This window comes from Lathyrus oleraceus, chromosome 7, assembly GCF_024323335.1.
Source record: "Lathyrus oleraceus cultivar Zhongwan6 chromosome 7, CAAS_Psat_ZW6_1.0, whole genome shotgun sequence".
Taxonomy (NCBI): Eukaryota; Viridiplantae; Streptophyta; class Magnoliopsida; order Fabales; family Fabaceae; genus Lathyrus; species Lathyrus oleraceus.
The window spans coordinates 255,336,051-255,355,974 of NC_066585.1; the positions used below are offsets into that span (position 1 = coordinate 255,336,051).

The 19,924-nt window shown below is 36.8% G+C and overlaps 2 protein-coding genes across 2 annotated transcripts; both read left to right on the plus strand.

Moving 5' to 3' along the window:
• Window positions 1-9,305: 9,305 nt before the first annotated feature.
• LOC127103284 (uncharacterized) lies at window positions 9,306-10,788 on the plus strand. Its single transcript, XM_051040555.1, has 3 exons — window positions 9,306-10,161; window positions 10,263-10,643; window positions 10,751-10,788. The coding sequence occupies exons 1-3, from the start codon at window positions 9,306-9,308 to the stop codon at window positions 10,786-10,788; spliced, it is 1,275 nt and encodes a 424-aa protein (XP_050896512.1).
• Window positions 10,789-17,410: 6,622 nt separating this feature from the next.
• LOC127103516 (ethylene-responsive transcription factor 9) lies at window positions 17,411-18,408 on the plus strand. The gene has a single exon (XM_051040769.1). It carries the CDS (start codon window positions 17,499-17,501, stop codon window positions 18,162-18,164), a length of 666 nt encoding a protein of 221 aa, XP_050896726.1. The 5' UTR covers window positions 17,411-17,498; the 3' UTR covers window positions 18,165-18,408.
• Window positions 18,409-19,924: the final 1,516 nt, after the last annotated feature.

Below are 19,924 nucleotides of genomic sequence, written 5' to 3' on the forward strand. Positions count from 1 at the left end.
TGATCCATCAAATCATCAATCCTCGGCAAAGGATACCGATTCTTGATCGTCACTTTATTCAGTTGCCTGTAGTCCACACACAACCTCATAGTACCTTCTTTCTTCTTAACCAATAACACTGGTGCGCCCCACGGTGACACACTCGGACGAATAAATTTCTTGTCCAACAGATCTTCCAGTTGACTCTTCAATTCAGTTAACTCAACAGCAGACATACGGTACGGAGCCATCGATATCGGCCTAGTACCAGGTACCAAATCAATCGAGAACTCAACTTCACGCTCTGGCGGTAATTCATTCACTTCTTCAGGAAACACATCAGGAAAATCACACACCACGGCTAGATCGCAAATCACCAGTTTATCTTTAGCCTCCAAAGTCGCTAACAGCATAAACAACTCTGCTCCATCTGCTATTGCCTCATTCACCTGCCTTGCTGATAGAAACAAACTCTTTCCTTCCTCAATCTCAGGAAAGATCACAGTCTTATCAAAACAGTTGATATAAACTCGGTTAAACACCAACCAGTTCATACCCAGGATAACATCAATCTGCACTAGTGGAAGACACACGAGGTCCATCCCAAAGTCTCTACCAAAAATACTCAAAGGACAATTTAAACAAACTGAAGTAGTAGTCACTGAACCCTTCGCAGGAGTATCAATCACCATACTCCCATGCATCTCAGATATCTCTAATTTAAGTTTCACAGCACAATCCAAAGATATAAAGGAATGAGTCGCACCTGTGTCAATAATAGCTACAAGAGGAAAGCCATTAATATAACACGTACCTCGGATCAAACGATCATCTGCAGAAGTCTCAGAACCCGATAAAGCAAAGACCTTGCCTCCCGACTGGTTCTCTTTCTTCGGCTTAGTACACTGTGGACTGATATGACCCACCTCTCCACAGTTGAAACAAGTCATAGTCTTCAACCGGCACTCTGCAGCCAAGTGACCACCTTTGCCACACTTGAAACACTTCTTCTTAGTACTGGTACACTCATGGATACGATGTCCAACCTGACCACATCTGTAATACTTAGCAGGGGCACTGGAGTCTCCCCCACTAGATCTCTTCATCCCACTCTGTCTCTGGAAACCTTTGCCAGCTGCATACGGTTTCCCACGATCATTCTGATTCTTGCCTTTCCTATCAACCCTCTGCTGATAGCTCTCCGCTCTGGCCTTGGTATCCTGTTCAAAAATCCTGCAACAGTCAACCAAGTCAGAAAACACTCTAATCCGCTGATACCCAATAGCCTGCTTGATCTCGGGACGTAACCCGTTCTCAAACTTCACACATTTTGAAAATTCCCCTGTAGCCTCATCATAGGGAGTGTAATACTTAGACAGCTCTGTGAACTTAGCAGCATAGTCAGTAACAGATCGGTTGCCCTGCTTCAATTCTAAGAACTCTATCTCTTTCTTTCCTCTGACATCCTCTGGAAAGTACTTCCTCAGGAATCTCTCTCTGAACACCGCCCAAGTGATCTCAGCACTCCCAGCAGCTTCCAACTCAGTGCGGGCAGCAACCCACCAATCATTTGCTTCCTCTGACAGCATATGCGTACCGAACCTGACCTTCTGGTTATCGGCACACTCAGTCACTCGGAAGATCCTCTCGATCTCCTTCAACCACTTCTGAGCACCATCTGGATCGTATGCTCCCTTGAACATTGGAGGATTGTTCTTCTGGAACTCACTCAGTTGACGAGCAGCTCCCAATCCCACAACATTCGGATTCCCTCCAAGTACTCCAGCTAGCATACCCAGAGCCTCAGCAATCGCAGCATCGTCTCTACCTCTTCCAGCCATCTCTATTCTGAGTTAATCCAACAAGCTAAAATAATAAGTACTGATAGGGTTACACAACACCTATCACATACAGGGAAACAGAATAATTACGACTCGACTCGATCGACCAGGCTCTGATACCACTAATGTAACACCCATCTAAAATACCCCAATAATTAATTAAAACAACAAAATATGAATCAGAGTAGATATGCAATTTCAGGGTGTCACACTTGACACTTCACACCATTCACCAAAATATCTTGTCATGCTCATTTATTAATCAAAATAAAACATTGCACAATTCGCAGCGGATAGAAATCTAACAACATGCCAACCATGTAACACATTACATGTAAAATTGTTCAACAACCAAAAATGAAAACAAAGTAAAACATCCCGTCCCGATGTTACATATACTAGAGCATGACCCACTAAGGAACTACACTAGACTCCAAGCACTAGCTTCTACTCAATCACTGCTCGTTACCTGAAACATAGTTGTAAGGGTGAGTTCCTCAATCGATATAATAAGCATTATAAAATATCATGTAATGCTAAGTAATTAACACATTCATCACCCTACTCATATCACACATTCAGCAACGGCAACATCAACTCATAATCATACTCAACACAAACACAAAACACACGTATAATATTGGAATACATCCATTCATATTATGCGCCGTACATACATTATGAAATGAGACTCCATGCATGCGGTACCGACTATTCGTGAACACATAGTTCAACCTCACCGATCAAACCCAGATACGGCTATCAAGCTCACTAGTCCCACTCATTTGAGACCTAGTGACTCACTCACTAATTCCTCACCATGGGAATTAGCTACCACCATAAAGGCTATGCTATGCACGCTAAATCACCTAGCATGCAAACATCAACAACAATCCACAATGAACATATGCTCACACTCTAAGCCATAAACATGTCCATCCACAATTGCATACATAATAGATATATTCACAGCATTATGCATACCATCATACATCATCAGCATATTTATCACAGAATCATATCATGTCATGCCAAATAATAAATCACAGTATTAACACACTCTACTAATACCTATACTGCTCAAAACAACGGGAAATGATCCCTACTATATCATACATCAGCTAAATTACATCACTCAGCTGAAACGACCGAAACTGCACAACAACAGCTCAGAAAAAATCAAACTTCTGCCCATACGTGTATGCCTCATGCCCATACGCGTATGGCACATTTCCTAGCCAAGCCCATACGCGTATGGCCTGTCTCATACGCGTATGATACGCGTACCACTTCTCCCATACGCGTACCAACAGAGACAAAACTACGTTAGAACATCATCTTCTTCATCCATACGCGTATGGCCTCACCCCATACGCGTACCACTCACAGGCTACGCGTAAGTACACGCATATGGCGCGTATCAGCACCAGTCCCCTCGCCTCCAGGCCATCTCATACGCGTATGGCCTAGTGTCGTACGCGTATGACCAGAAACCAAAATTCCAGATCTGCTATGGGTTTTTCTCTGCTACGAGATTTCTCAGATCCAACCTCCCACAGTCCAATTTTTACACAGCATTCGTTCATATTATCTAACACAGATCATACCCATTCAATTTCACAATTTCTAACCTTATTACATCTAATTCCTACGAATTTTCTTCAATTATAAACCCATATCTCATTCATCCATAAGTTCACAATTTGTAGCATGCATCATCCTGATTAGAGTCAATTCAATGGCTTATTACTACCCATTACATGTTAACCCATAATACCCATTAAACGATGATAAACCCCCCTTACCCGAGTTAATCCGGCAAATCCTTTAACTTCAAGCTTTTCCCTTCTTCAACCCTTTTTCTCTTGCTCTTCCTTTTTGCCCTTTTTTCCATTTTTTAGTCGCTTCTCTGTTTTCACGTGTAAAAACCTTTTTTACTAAATGGGACTCTTTACCGATTCCCCTAAATCGTTCCAATTCCAACTTTATTATTCCACTAATAATAATCCAATAATATTCCAATTATTTAATTAAATTAATAAATATACTAATAATAATATATATGAAGGGTTTATCTTTTATTTTGAAAAATAATACCCTCTCATTCATATTATCATCATAATATACTATTAAACTTAAATTAAATAATTATCATATTTTATCGGGGTGTTACATGGAAGACCTGGCTTGTTACCTAGCCAGGCACCTGTCTGAAGTCCTCCTTAAGAGGCAATGTTTGTGCTTGTTTATTTTTGTCCCCAAGCAGGAAAAGACCGTTGTTAAGGCAATTGGCAGACACAAGAGGTGTGTAGTCCACCTCCTGCTATTCTGTTGAGTCGTCCCTTGGCTCACATCACATGTTGATGCCTTGTGGACATTAACCCAAGATCAGTTGAGTCAGTGTCGCAAGTGTAGAAGGGTTCCCACTTTCTGGACCCACACTTCATTGTCTAAAGCTCTCCCTGACCAGGGATAAGAGCTGTGAAGTCTCATCTTCACTCACCTTTCATCTGGCTTCACCTTGACTCTCAATGTCACGGTTAAGAGCTAACATTACCCTTCCAGTTGGCTTGCTCTTGCAGCCTAACCCATTGATTGAGCCCCACTTGTGTGTATATAGTGTGTGCTATGTGTGATTGTTTGCTTTGCTGTTTGAGCTGATAGGATAGGCTTGCTCCCTGTGCAAGTTAGCTAGAAACCTTGACTTAGGGATGTTTTTGCATGATAACTTCTAGGCTCGAGTTAGTCTCCCTAGTTGTGTCTCCCTCTGTTATCTGGTTAGGCTAGTCCTGTGTCCCTTCGTAGGGGAACTACGTCGCCCTGATCCTCATACCAGATGAGGTACGTAGGCAGGAGATGAGCATATCTCTCCGGGCGCCCGCCTTGTTTTGTGTTGTGTGTGTCAGGAGATGGATGTAAGACCAGCGATTGGCATTCCGTATCCTCTTGTTGTGTGCTTGGAGTCCGGTATAAGTCCATCAAGTGGCATATGGTTTCCAGTGTGCGTGTGTTTTGGTTCGGAAGTTGATGTAAGTCCAGCGATTGGCATTCGGGTTCCACGTTTGCCTTTGTGTTTGGTGTGTGTTAGCTGAGCTACGAATGCTCTGATTCTTCTTCGTCCAAGAAGATACGTATGCATAGGATGCGACATCCTAGCGAGCATGTGTTTTCCCCAGTCCGAACTACTTTGACTCTGATGTCTATGCCTGATAGACTAAGTAGGCCCAGGATGCGATATCCTGCCGAGTCAGTCTTGTTTGTTTTCTTGTGTCTCTTTCAGCCGGTGTCTGTATGTTTATTTGAGCAGCGTTTTAGCAACCATTTTCCTTCCTATTGTGCGTGGATCCCGTCGAGTACGACGGATGCGTAGGGGTGCTAATACCTTCCCTTTGCATAACCGACTCCCGATCCCATTCTCTTTGGTCGCGAGACCATGTTCTTTTCCAGGTTTACTTCGAGCGTTTCCTTTCCCTCTTTTGGGATAAATAACGCACGGTGGCGGCTCTGTTGTTCTTGTTTCCCGCCGGTTTTTCGCGTAATGCGACACTAGCCAATTGATGTGGTGTTGCTGCAGGCCTTTATTGCAAGGTATTCTTGGACTTGGCTTGGTCAAGAAGTGTGGATTGATTGGTCTTCTTGCAGGTAAATTGTTGGTTGTTGATCCATACAATGGTCCTGGTTTGCATCATGTTGCAGGACCACCTTGTTTGGCTCGAATTTGAAATAGGTTTATGGTATGCTGGCATGATGCAGTCCAGTTGTGGATTTTGCATTGCAGGATATTCATGGAACAAATCTGCAAGGTAAGCTTACCATATCATGGTATTGAGGTAACTACTAGGCCCAAGGTGCATTTCTTGGTAGATTGATGTGTGTTACACTTAATCTACTCCTGTCTAAGTTGATGCAGGTTCGAGCATGTTATGATGTCAGTCCCAATCGTTTGGACATAGTTCTACAACATGTTCCTATTGGTATGAACCTGGCAGGTAAAACAATGTTGTCAATTTATGTGTGTGTAGTTACTTGATGTCAGATTTGCCTTGAACTTGGACAATGGTTAAGCGAGGGTTCTTGGGCTTGTAATGGTCATGTCATGAAGCCATGTTTGGATGAGTGGGCCAAAAAGTCAACTGTTGACCAAAGTCAACATTTGGTCAAACTTTCCTAATTTTGTAATTTTTTTCATATTTTGGATATTTTATGACCATGTAATGAATGAGCTTGGTATGTCTTGAATGAATTGGATTGAAAATGGGTTGAAAGTGTTTTTTCAAATTGTTTTTTATTTGTACATGTATGCTTGAATTTGGAATGAGATGATCATGACTTGGCTTATAAATGGTATAAACCTGTTAACATGGTTTATGAATAAAGCTATGACTTGATGTAGTAAGGTTAAGGCTTGAATGACACCCCATCCATGAATTAGTAGACATAACCTCCATTTGGATTGTGATATAATAGGTTTTAGTTGTTTGGACAGACAAAACCATGAATGCACCAACAATCCATGTATAAAACAACAAGACATTGAGACTAAGATGGATCGGATTCAAGACCAATGACCAAGTGAGACCAAACCAACATGGACCAAGTGCTTGAAGTGATCAAGTGAAATGACAAGGGTGGAGCCAAGCATGGAAGCTATGGGACCATAGGCTTGAGCCAAGACAAAAGGACAAGGATCAAGATGATACTAATCAATCAATGGGTGAAAAGTGGGTGAAATTAGGGTTTTGGATGTCACAAAATGAAAATTCAAGCCACCAAGTCCATCGAACTCATCACCTCCTTGATTAGGGTTTTGGAGACTAAGATAAGGCATGGGGGAAGCTCCATGAAGTCATGCCTTGAGGAATTAGGGCTTTGAAGGCCCTAGACTGACTGGCTACACCTTTGTTGAAATCACCTTCACCACCATCATTAAGGTTTCACATCCCTTATGCCGATGATGTGATCAAACCATGCCTTTGGACTTTGATATCTGTGTAAACCCTAGCTTTATGAGCCTAAGATTCTTATGAATCCATGATGGATGATGCATGTGGATGAATTATGAATGTATGCAAGTCATCTCCTGATCCAGTGATTGGATGCATAGGTGAGAAAGGGGAGGGAAAATTTAGGGGTACAACAGTACCACATCTAAATTATGGACATTTTTGTATTATTAATGAGTTATGTTGGCTAACGGGAGTTCCAACTTAACTTGATAGTGTGATGATCAGTCCTATGGTACCAATCAGAAAAAGTACCATGAGAAAACTTCTAGCACAACCCCTCAATGAAGGTGGCCTAGATGGAGCACAACAAAAAGATCATGATCAATTCTACCATCATGACATCCAGCAACCTTAAGGTCAGCCTTATTAGCAACAACACACACATGTCTGTATGCAAAGACTTAAGAAGTTCGCTCTTTGAATGATGATTTGGGTCAATGAGTTGACACCCAACTTTTATCGTGGACCCCTGATTAGTGAATTTTGATGCATATTCTTCTATAATTGTACTTAGGCATTTATCTAGTTTATTTTACTTATTTTAATATTTTATTATGTTTTTAGATTTAAGTTCATGTTTGCCTTTAATCTATTCTCGTTTGCTATTTTCAGTTTTAGCGGTTATTTGATACTTGTCCATTGTTCAGATCATAACTTGAGCTAAGAGATATCGTTTTGCACGTTCTAACATACGTTGGAAAGCTAAGAGAAAGGGTTACAACTTTCATGTTGAAGCCAAAATCTGATTCGGAGTGAAGACGTCTCAATAATTCGTTGAAGTTTCGTACTTTAGGAAATAATTTCTTTTGGGCCATTTGTTGGGCCAAATTTAGGTTTTCCAGCCCAGTTTGAATTATAAGTGAAACCCTTATTCTGTTTAAAAGGGCAGCCGCGGTACTATAGCAAACACACATTATTCACGATAACTTTTTGCTTTTGTGCGATCATGAAGAGGAACTAATCTTCTAGAGTCAATCTGCTGTAACCGAATTTCCAAGGCTTTGAGTTTTTTATTCTATCAATTTAATTTCGTTCTCTTTCAATTCTATTCTATGAAATTTCATTTGCTTAATGTGTATTTTATGGAATGGTTTTGATTAAATTCATATGATTGCATTCCTAACTATTAATCGCCATTTTCGTCACTTTATCATTAAATTGCGTTTGTAAACCGTGTTTGCTTAATTCACGATTGTATTTATCCGTTTGCTTAATTCGGATAATAGGAATATAAATATGTCATATATCTATTGCGCTTGTCAATCAAATTTGAATCGAATAGAGATCGAAACCGCTTAGGGAATTGCTAGGTAAAAACCATTGATTAGCCAGAAACCGAAAATAGTAGATTGACTTATTTTATAATCACTTTTTTTGCTTTGTTTTCTAAATCGACCACTAAAACATAAACCCCCCTTAAATCGATTTCATTAGGTTAACAATAATACAAGAATCCTTGCGATACGATACTCGAATTGTCGCTTCCGCGAAACTACAATTTTCTAATTTCTCGTTTTGACCCGTGTGCGAAAACGAATCAAATTGGTGTTATTGCCGGGGATTCTTGTAGATTTTAACCATTATTATAGTCTACATATTATTATAGTCATAGGTGTTGTGTTTTAACATTTTTTCCCTAACTTTCTTGTGTTCTGGTGGTTTTGCGTTTTAGGATTAAAAAAATCTGTTTTTTCTTTAAAGAAAATCGTCTCAAATTATTCCGATTCTTTGTCGATTAACTAGGAAAAAATCAGGGATCAAAATCCCCTAATTAGGAACTAAATAGTGGAAGTCATCCTAAAAACCCGAAATTCCTTATTTTTCTATTTTTTATGATTTTTTTTTCTGTTTTGATAGTTTCAGAAAATTACGAAAAAATTCTCAAAAAATTTAATTGACGTTATTAGATTAATTTTTGTGTTTTTGTATTTTTTTTCCTTTTATTTTAATAGTTTTTTACGTATTTCAATTGTTTGTTCTTAATAGGGACATTGTCAGTATTTTCCTATTTGTTGCTGCATTGCTGAATTAGTTATGTGTTTTCTCATTGTTTGTGGATTTTTTTCTATTGAGTTTAATATGGCTGACCAAAGAACTCTGAGAGAACTCGTTGCTCCTGATATGAATTACAATGGTTTATGTATTGAATATGCTGATGTTACTGTTCCTTTTGAGTTGAAATTTGGTTTAATACACTTGTTGTTAAGGTTTAGTGGTCTTGCAGGTGAGGATCCACATAAGCATCTTAAGGAATTTCAGGTTATTTTTTATACACCATTGAGACCTGAAGGAATCACCGAAGATCACATCAAGCTGAGAGCCTTCCCGTTTTCACTACAGGGTGCTGCCAAGGATTGGTTATATTATCTTGAGTCGAATTCTGTCACGACTTGGAATGATTTGAAGAGAGTCTTCCTAGAGAGATACTTTCATGCCTCCAAGGTTGCATCAATCTGAAAAGAAATATATGGTATTAGACATGGAAGTGAGTCATTGGCTGAGTATTGGGAGAGATTCAACAATAGTATCCAGTTGCCCTCAACATCAAATTACCAAACAATTGCTTATTCAGTATTTCTATGAGGGATTGTTACCAATGGATAGAAATATTCTTGATGCTGCTAGTGGTGGAGCACTTGTCGATAAAACTCCAGTTGCTGCTAAAGCCATGATTGAGAACATGTCACTCAAATCCCAACAATTCATAACCAGAAATAATTATATGGTCCAAACAAAAGGTGTGAATGACATTCATGTTTCCTCTTCTAACAAGGCTTTAGAAACCAGAATTGAAGAGCTTACTTCTTTAGTGAAACAAATGGTAGTGAGTAAACCTCAAACAACAAAGTTTTGTGGTATTTGTACTTCTACTGAACATCCAACTGACACATGTCCTATTCTTCAAGATGATTCGGTCACTCAGTTGCCTCAAGCATATGCAGCTAACTTTTTCAATCAAAGCAACAATCAGAGAGGGTACAACATTCCTGACTTGTCCACCAACAAATATCATCCCAATTGGAGGAATCATCCAAACCTTCGATATGGAAACCAACAGCCCACCCAACAACAATTAGTCATACCCCTGCCACAACCACAAACCACTCCCCAAGTCTTCACCTCTGCACCTTCCGGACCTTCACTGGAGAATCTTGTCAAACAAATGGCTGTTAACAATCTCCAATTTCAGCAACAAACAGATTCCAGTATTCAGACTTTGCAGACACAGATTGAACAGCTTGCCACTTCGATGAATGCCATGCAACAAGCCCAAGGATCAAACCAACTTCCTACCCAAACAATTGTGAATCCAAAAGGACTTAATGCTAATGTGAGTGAAATTTCCTTGAGATCCGAGAAGGTAACAGAACCATCCCCAAGAAAAAACAAAAAAAAAATCTTGAGGTAACACCTGAACCTTCTTCCGTTGTGATAGAAACTGAATCATCTGTTGTGGTAGAAACTGAAAAAGAAAAAGAGAAGGAGTATGTGCCACCAGTTCCCTTCCCACATAGAATACTGAAAAATAAAAGGGCTGGTGATGGAGACAAGGAGAGAGAGATTTTAGATGTGTTCATAAAAGTGGCGGTAAACATTCTGCTTCTTGATGTTATTAAGCAGATTCCAAAGTATGTAAAATTTCTAAAAGACTTGTGTACAAGTAAGAAAAGGTTGAAGGGCAATGAGAGAGTAAATTTGGGACGAAACATTTCAGCCCTTATCCAGCCTAAACATTCACCTGAAAAAGCTACTGTTTCATCCCTCAATCAGGCCATACCCCAAAAGTGCAAGGATCCAGGAACTTTTTCTATTCCATGTACCATTGGGGATAGTAAATTCGACAATTGCATGCTTGATTTGGGAGCAGGCATTAATGTTATGCCTACTTCTGTTTATAATAACCTTGATCTTGGTTCTTTATAGCATACAAGTTTAATCATTCAACTAACGAACAAAAGTAAGGCTCGCCCTATTGGAGTAGTGGAAGATGTGCTTGTTCAAGTTAATGACTTGATTTTTCCTGCAGATTTCTACATTCTGGACATGTATGGAGAAACAAATTCAAGCAGATCGCCCATCATTTTAGGTAGACCGTTCATGAAAACGGCGAAAACAAAAATTGATGTCGACGATGGAACCATGTCAATGGAATTTGGTGACATTGTCACAAAATTTAACATTTTTGATGCCATGAAACATCCCTTGGAGGAGCATTCTGTTTTTCATATTGAATGATATCTGAGTTGGTTGATGACACTTTTTCTGAATTGTTTTCACTTGATTTTCCATCTCTATCTGGGTTTGATGATGTTTATTCATGTGATGATTGTACTGACACTAACCTTTATGTTGTTTGTGCTGATATTGATATTGCCTTGCAGGGTGATAGTGTAAACGAAGTTGTTTATGTGGCTGAAGCTCTTGACATTCCGGTTACCCCAAACATACCATCCATTGAACAACCATATTCTTTAGAGCTTAAACCACTTCCCGAGGATTCATATTATTCATCAAAGCTTCAACTTAAGCAGAAATATAAGAAGGGAATTGGGTGGACCTTGTTTGACACTTGTGATATTAGCTCATCCATATGTATGCATAGGATCTCACTTAAAGATGAAACAAAAGTAGTGAGGCAGCCCCGTAATCCTTTAATTCTTGATGTTGTGAAAAAGGAGATCACTTTCACGTGCCCATTCAACATTTTTACTTATCGAGGATACTTTTTTGATCCTGGAATACAAGACAAATGCACTAATCAAAATTTCAAGGTCAATGGACACTACCCAAAGCTACTCCATGAGAACCCGACTTTGGAAGAAGAGACTGTAGAAAAGCTCTCTTTAGGAAAGGCTGCTTATGCGATCATTTATCCACCTTGACTCCTCGGGTGTGTTCTTTCCTTTCTCTCACTCTTATTTTATATTTATGCTCTTTCATTAAGGACAATGTATGTTTTGAGTGTGGGGGAGGGAACCATTTATTTTATTTTGTTTTCTTTGTTTTGTTTTAAGTTTTTCTCTGTTTCGGTTTTTGTTTGCTTTATTAAAAAAAATTGCATGCTTTTTCCTTTGGTTTTTGAGTTATAATTATGAGTATTTTTCATAGTTCTCTTGACTAAAGTCTTGTGGTGTGATGTGAAAAATTTACTGTGCATTTTTAGTATGATAGGTAGGACTAGACTCTAAATTGTATATCTTTAGCAGTAGATCATTAACCCTGGTGAGCTTTGAGCCTTATATGGATAACATACAAAAATCCATCTCTTTCTTTCTTGTGTGATTCACTCATGTCTGTTGGTCTCTAGAACTTGAATTAACTCTTATTGATGTTGTTGTTTACTTATGCACACTGATATGATAAAGACAATTTTGTTTTCTTTTGTTTTTTTAGCCAGTTAGCCAAAAAGTCAACCCTAAAATAATTGCATCCCTTGTTTGAAACCCCCTTGAGCCTATTATCCTTTTTTTATATTTAAAACTCATTACAAGCCGATAAGTGAAAAAAATGTTATCACCCTATTCAAAGGGTTGAAAGAGTCTTGTTTGGAGTTGTGTGGGATTGAATAATTATGTTTGTAATATTTCAGAAGTTGACAGAAAAAGAAAAAAAATAGAAAATAAAAAAAAAGGAATGAAAAAATAGAAGGATAAGAGGAAGAAAAAAATAGAAGGATAAAAGGAAGAAAAAAAAAAGGAATTATGTTTGTAATATTTCAATACATGTCAATACATACTGCTTCAAAAAAAAGAATAAAAAGAGGAAGGAGAAGAGAAAACAATTACTATAGATTTGTTCAAGTGAATGAAATATTTTGTAAATTCAACTCCCGCAGTTTATTTCAAGTCTCTTTTATCTCTTTGAATTTTAGCCTAATACCCCTTAAGATTTATCTCACCTTTACCTTGGCCACGTTACAATCAAATAAAAGTCATTTTGATCTTTGTGTGCATATAATTCAACTGTGGATGTTAGAGTCCTTTCAAGATTATGATAGTACTAATTTTCATGTTGTGCTTTGAGTGTAAACAGTTAATCTAAACACTTGAGAGTTGAGTGAATTATATCCTGTGAGGATCTTACGGATGTTGATGTACTTTTTGGTAATAAATTTTTCTATCTGCTTTGAATGTCACAAAAAGTTGCTTACTAACACCATTTTCTTGAAGTTTAGACTTAGAATTATGCTTATGCCTTGTATCTTGAAAACTTTTGGAAGTACATGCTCTGTTTTCTTTCCTTTTGTTTTGAAATTGTAATTTTGCTCGGAGGGCAAAAGTTCAAGTGTGGGGGTATTTGATCAGTGCATTTTGATGCATATTCTTCTATAATTGTACTTAGGCATTTATATAGTTTATTTTACTTATTTTAATATTTTATTATGTTTTTAGATTTAAGTTCATGTTTGCCTTTAATCTATTTTTGTTTGTTATTTTCAATTTTAGCGGTTATTTGATACCTAACCACTGTTTAGATCATAACTTGAGCTATGGGATGTCGTTTTGTACGTTCTAACATACATTGAAAAGCTAACAGAAAGGGCTACAACTTTCGTGTTGAAGCCAAAAGCTTATTCAAAGTGCAGACGTCTCAAATAATTCATTGAAGTTTCGTACTTTAGGAAATAACTTCTTTTGGGCCATTTGTTGGGCCAAATTTAGGTTTTCCGGCCCAATTTGAATTATAAGTGAAACCCTTATTCTGTTTAAAATGGCAGCTGCGGTACTATAGCAAACACACATTATTCACGATAACTTTTTACTTTTGTACGATCATGAAGAGGAACTAATCTTCTAGAGTCAATCTGCTGTAACCGAATTTGCAAGGCTTTGAGGTTTTTATTCTATCAATTTAATTTTGTTCTCTTTTAATTCTATTATATGAAATTTCATTTGCTTAATCTGTATTTTGTAGAATGGTTTTGATTAAATTCGTATGATTGCATTTCTAACTATTAATCGCCGTTTTCGTCGTTTTGTCGTTAAATTGCGTTTGTAAATCGTGTTTGCTTAATTCACGATTGTATTTATCCGTTTCCTTAATTCGGAATATAAATCTGCCATATATCTATTGAGATTGTCAATCGAATTTGAATCGAATAGAGATCGAAGCCGCTTAGGGAATTGGTAGGTAAAAACTAGTGATTAGCCGGAAACCAAAAACAGTAGATTGACTTATTTTATAATCACTTATTTTAATCACGTTTTTTTTTGCTTTGTTTTCTAAATCGACCACTAAAACATAAACCCCCTTAAATCGATTTCATTAGGTTAACAATAATACAAGAATCCTTGCGATACGATACTCGAATTGTCGCTTCCGCTAAACTACAGTTTTCTAATTTCTCGTTTTGACCCATATGCGACAGCGGATCAACCCCCTAGTTTTGGATTAAGTTATCAAGCTCTATATGATGAGCACATAGACCATATTCTGACTTAAAACATAAGGGATCTGTTTCTAACTTCAGAAGCTATGGAGACATATTTCCATGAGCAAGACCGTGTAGTAGCTAATAGGCGCGCTGAGACGAGGATTGTCTGGGCAAGGCAAAACCAACACTTTCAAGATGGGATGAATTATCTGAATGACTTCTTCAACCCCGATAACATGTGACTTGGGAGTTTTTAGTAGTTTCCAGTTTTTTGTTTTATTTCCCTTTTGTAATATGATCCAAGGAAGAGTACTAGCAAGCTATCAAGAATTCTCTTCATATTTTGTACTTCTCTTTGTTTAATTACTTAACTAGTTTGCTTATGTTATTTCTTACAGTTTTGTTTGCTAACTTTGTACTCATCCTAACCCAAACCTCAACTCAAACCACATACTCAAAACTCATCCCAAAATCTCAAAACCATGATAAGTAAACAAGTGAGTACCGTGTCATCAGGAAATCTAAGTACCAATAGGGAGAATGAATCATAATAAAAGATTGTAGTGCAGAAGGCATCAACTCAAAAGAGTGTTCATTCAAAATATGATGATGTGAAGGGAACCTCTGGGAGAAAGAAGGAAAACGAAAAGATATCAAGCATGTTCTTCACAAAATTTCTAGATTCCCACGTAGCTAGAGATATGTATAAAATATTTAAAGACTTTGAAGAGATTTATGAAGTTGTTGTTCCTCCAAAGTGATATAGAATAAGAAAGTGCTATAAATTTGAAAGATTGTTAAACGTTAAAGATGATAGATTTCTAGCAATAAAGTTAGAAAACATCTTCATCAATAGATGGAAAGTACATGCAAACATCCCAATATTCAATATGAGGGAGGAAAAAAACCAAAGACCAAGAGGTGGAGTATGGGTTGAACATGGTAATGCAAAGGAGATCAAGACTAATGGTGAAGCAAAAAACAGGATCATTAAAGATGCTCCATTTAGAACCAAACTAATGCAACATCGGTTCCAAACGGAAAAAAGAGAGCATGCGAGAACTTTTGCTCAGGTGGTTAGGAACAAAATAGAAGTACACTAAGATACCAAGAATGATAGAAATGATTCTACTAAGGGGAAACCGTTTTTTGCACACATGCAATATAAAGATTTAGTGTGATTCAAAAAAGCGTATGTTGGAGTGGTGGAAAATTTGGGGATGACCTATAATATCCAAGAAGCTTTCCCCATGGAAGGGTATTTCACAATTAAAGTCACACCATTGGGAGCTAAAATTTGCTTATTGGAGGAAGGAGAATAATGTGAGATAAAGGCGTTAATGTAGGAAGCATGACAATGGATGGGCCAATGGTTCGTTGAGATCCACCCATGGAGCCTAAATGTACTTGATAACAAAAGAGTAACATATCTATGGTGTTACAATATCCTATGTCACGCTTGGTCCCCCAAGTTCTTTGAATTTCTCACTTGTCTTGTGGGAGTTTACATGTGTTCTGATAACAAAACCATGCTTCAAACAAGGATGGATGTTGTGAGAATCATGGTTATAACTAAGTCAAGCATGGTGCTTAAGGGCTTTTAACATGGAGATCAATAATCATGTATGGTAAAAATATATTCATATAAGTTCCAACATGTTTACTGGTAAATTTAGTAAACAATCACGAATTTAGTTCACTTAAGAGATTAGACTCGAAAAATCTTAAGGACAATTTAGTGTAGAACGAAATGCAAAGAGAAAAGTGTTTGTGATTGAAAGTTAATGTTTGAATACTAACAAACTGAATATAAATGCTGATTTTAAGAAGTTTTGGATAAAGAAAATAAATAAAAACAACAAGAAATGTTATAAAATAACTGCTATAATTGAAAAGACCTAAAAGAAATGGTGCACATTTTCATACATATCTTTCTCAACTCGTTTTTCTTTGTAAGTTGGATACTTTAAATTATATATAAAAAATTGATAAGAACTGCGACCCCTAATTCTACATAAGAAGTCTGTTTATATATTACTACATTAATAACTGTCGACAACGGTTACTTCTTCAGACTTGACACGTACTCTACTATGTGTGTTCCCATCCTCTGGCGCACTTCCAAGTGTCTTGGTCTTCAAATCTCATGAATCTACTCCTAAGACTCATCCAACCTAATATTTTCCTCGACTCATCTGATAAATTAATCGAACCACTTAATCAACATAGTTAATATGTTGAAGCTTTTGGGTGAAGCTACTGACACTTAACATTTGTAACGTAGTTATTATCATTCTTTTATTAACTTTCTTCAACTAAAATTTCCAAAATAACACAACCCTAAAAGAATTGATATTTGAAATCCGATATTATCTATCTTCAAAAAGAAGTTATCAGACTGAAAGAGCATATGTTTATCGATATATATATATATATATATATATATATATATATATATATATATATATATATATATATATATATATATATATATATATATTCACTAATAAGTTCTTATTCCTAACTATTTAAGTTTTTATTTTTTTACTTTAAATAATAATAATAACATTTTTTGAAAAAAAATTTCCTTAGTTACATATTCTTTAGAATGTATTTATTTACCATCCATAAAAATTTTAAATATGGGTAATGCTAACTTGTGTCCTAGGGACACAAGATAAAACATCCACTTGTAGAAAGTTTGTATTGAAAAAGTTAATTATAAAATTAATTTTATATCTTTATTAAAATCAATTCACAATTTCCAATATAATTTTCGTTAATTATTATCTTGTGCTCCAAGAGAACAGGTTAACATTATCCTTTAAATAAAACCATGATTATAAAACTAAAATAGATTGGAATCTGGGCGGGTGTGATACACGCATGTGAAGAAGCAAAGGTATAAGAGACGGATAAGAAAAAAGAAGAATATGAGCCGAAAAAGCGGCCCATTCCATTTAGGTTAAAAGCCGGCACGCATGATGCCCCACCCTCGCCGCTTGTCTCGAAATTCCCAAGTGCCACGTATCCCTCAAACATAAACACTCTCTCTCTTTATCTCTTGGGCGGCGTCACGTCACATACTCTTCTTTGACTGCACCTCTCACCCACAAATCAATCACATAAATTATTATTTCTTCTTTTTTCTTTTTCATTTCTATTTTTCTAATTAAAAAACAACTCCATTATTTTTGTATATATACCCCATCTCACCCAACCCTTAAGCAAGCACCACTACCCACGTACTTGTCTCTAGTTACGCCATTACGCTATTCTCTCCCACAATCACAATCAATGGTTATGAAACCAAAGAATGTCAATCTCAAGATCAACAAGCCTTCTAATAATGCAACGGAGATTCATTTCAGAGGCGTGAGAAAGCGACCGTGGGGTCGTTACGCCGCCGAGATTAGAGATCCCGGCAAGAAAAGCCGCGTTTGGCTAGGCACCTTCGACACCGCGGAAGAAGCCGCTAGAGCCTACGACGCCGCCGCTCGTCAGTTCCGTGGTTCGAAAGCCAAGACTAACTTTCCTCCTCCTTCCGACAACAAAGAGAATACCGTCAACAACAATCAGAGTCCCAGCCAGAGCAGCACCGTTGAGTCATCTACTCCAGAGCGTGCTCTCACGCGCTCTCGTGAAGTTCCTGTTGGTGGTGGCGTTATGGATCGTTTTCCGTTTCTCTCGATCCAGCAACCAATCATGCCGTTTCCCGGTGCCGGTGCTGGTGCTGTTGATGGAATGGTAACAACGGCTGTGCACCCGGTTTTCTTTTATGACCCATCCGGTCGAGCTGAGTATATGAACCAGCGGTTTTCGACCAGGTTCGAACCAGGTCCGGTTGAGTTTAACTTTAGCGGTGGGGTTCAGAGTGATTCGGATTCGTCTTCTGTTGTTGATTGTCAGCCAAAGAGAGTTCTCAATCTTGATCTTAACTTAGCTCCACCAATGGAAGTTTAATTTTTTTTAACACTTTTTTTTAATTAATTTTAAAATTATATCTCACAGTATTTTTAGATGAAATTTAGAAACCAGAAAGCAGGAAGGACAAAGTTTACTGTTTTTTATGGAAGATTAATCTCCCATTATTTTGAGGAAGATAAGCTGTTTATTACATCCTTTGATCTAAATATGTTAGTAGCTTTGTAATTTCATTTTCGTTATCTTACATTAATTAACCAGCTTAAAGAACATTGATCCGAAATTATCTACTAGTAATGTGTAATTCTGGCACATGTTAAGTTCTTTTTATTTTTTAATTAAAAGAACTTTTGATTTTGCTTTTGAGGTGTGATTGGTTGGGAATAGAAAATGAGAGAGAGAAAATGTGAAAGAGAAGGTGAGAAGTCTTAATTATTCTTAAGATTATAAAAATGTCTCTAAAAATATATTAAACCAATTAAGGATATAAATGTAATATTTTCAATAAAATTACATTTTTTATTTTTTCTCTCTCTTTTGAAGAGAGCCTAAAAAGTGATAGGTCCACTCATTTTTTTTATCTCCTCTATTTTACTCTATCTTTTTTACTACTTCTCTTTCACTAACTCTCTTTTCTCTATTTCACTTAAATTAATAGTAATTTAGGTTAGAAAATTGATGTGCTTCTTACAAACGATAGGCCGATCTCAAATGATTTGATATTTCGATGATATCTTCTCATTTTTGAGTGAGTGAAAGATGAGTGAGATCTAACAGCGAATCGGTTTGGTCACGAACGTTTCATATTTTACTGATCTTGTGTGTTGAATTCTTGTTAAATTGTAAAAATCTAATTTTTAAAAATAAATTTTGTAAGTGGTTCAATGTCTAAATAAATTGGGCAGACACTCAATGGAGGGTGATATATGCAAATATTCTGATTCTTTTGTTTATGATTAAAATTTATTTATGTATTTTAATTTGATGTCCTACTTTTATATAGCAAAGTTCTAGTCGTTTAATAATGAACTATTGTCAGAAGATTATTCGTCCCTTGATCACGTTTCAATCATTTGTTATAATATATTTTTTTTTATTGCAAATTTATGCGTAGTCTCTGAGTCTTAGAACCTTCTGATCGATCACAACTTAAAAGGTAATTAATCGGTTTGATATTATTCTAATGACATCAAAATTTGGTGATTCTAATTAGATAGTTCGTTGTTTTATAAAATGATTTAAATCTTTAGGGGATTTTGTATTAGGTTGGACTATAGTTATTATCGGGTTTTATGTCTAGTCCGAAACAATATCTCTCAAGTCTGGTTCGATGAAATTGAACTGAGATTTGCCTGGTATTTTTTAAGAAATGATATGTGAATGGGGTTTGATTATCCTTGATATTTGCAGATTTGATTTTGTCGATCTTTTAGATTTGTTATTAGTTGTCATTATCGGCCTCAAAGAACTGTATGGTTTTGGTGTCATGGGTCTATGTTGGTATGTTCTTTGACGTCTGTCACGTGAACATTTCTTCTTTAGTCATAACTATTTTGGGTTATTTTGCTTTTGGCTCTAGGTATCCTCCGTAACTTGAGACGTGTATTCAAATGTGTGATCTTAAAGATTTTAGGCCTGAGATGCATTTATTATTTCTTACCCCTACTCTTAAGTGTGACAATTGTTACATGAAAAAATGTAGCTCTAATGATTCTAATTAGGTTCATATGACCTTTTGTGATTGGTTTTGTCTTATAAGTCATAATTTAATTGTTTATTTGTGTTTTTTTTTTTTTCAT

Coding starts and splice junctions, on each gene's coding strand:
- LOC127103284 (XM_051040555.1), top strand. CDS start 9,306: ATGGAAGTGAGTCATTGGCTGAGTATTGGGAGAGATTCAACAATAGTA. Junction 10,162..10,262: donor AGGACTTAATGCTAATGTGA/GTGAAATTTCCT, acceptor CCGTTGTGATAG/AAACTGAATCATCTGTTGTG. Junction 10,644..10,750: donor AGGAACTTTTTCTATTCCAT/GTACCATTGGGG, acceptor GGTTCTTTATAG/CATACAAGTTTAATCATTCA.
- LOC127103516 (XM_051040769.1), top strand. CDS start 17,499: ATGGTTATGAAACCAAAGAATGTCAATCTCAAGATCAACAAGCCTTCT.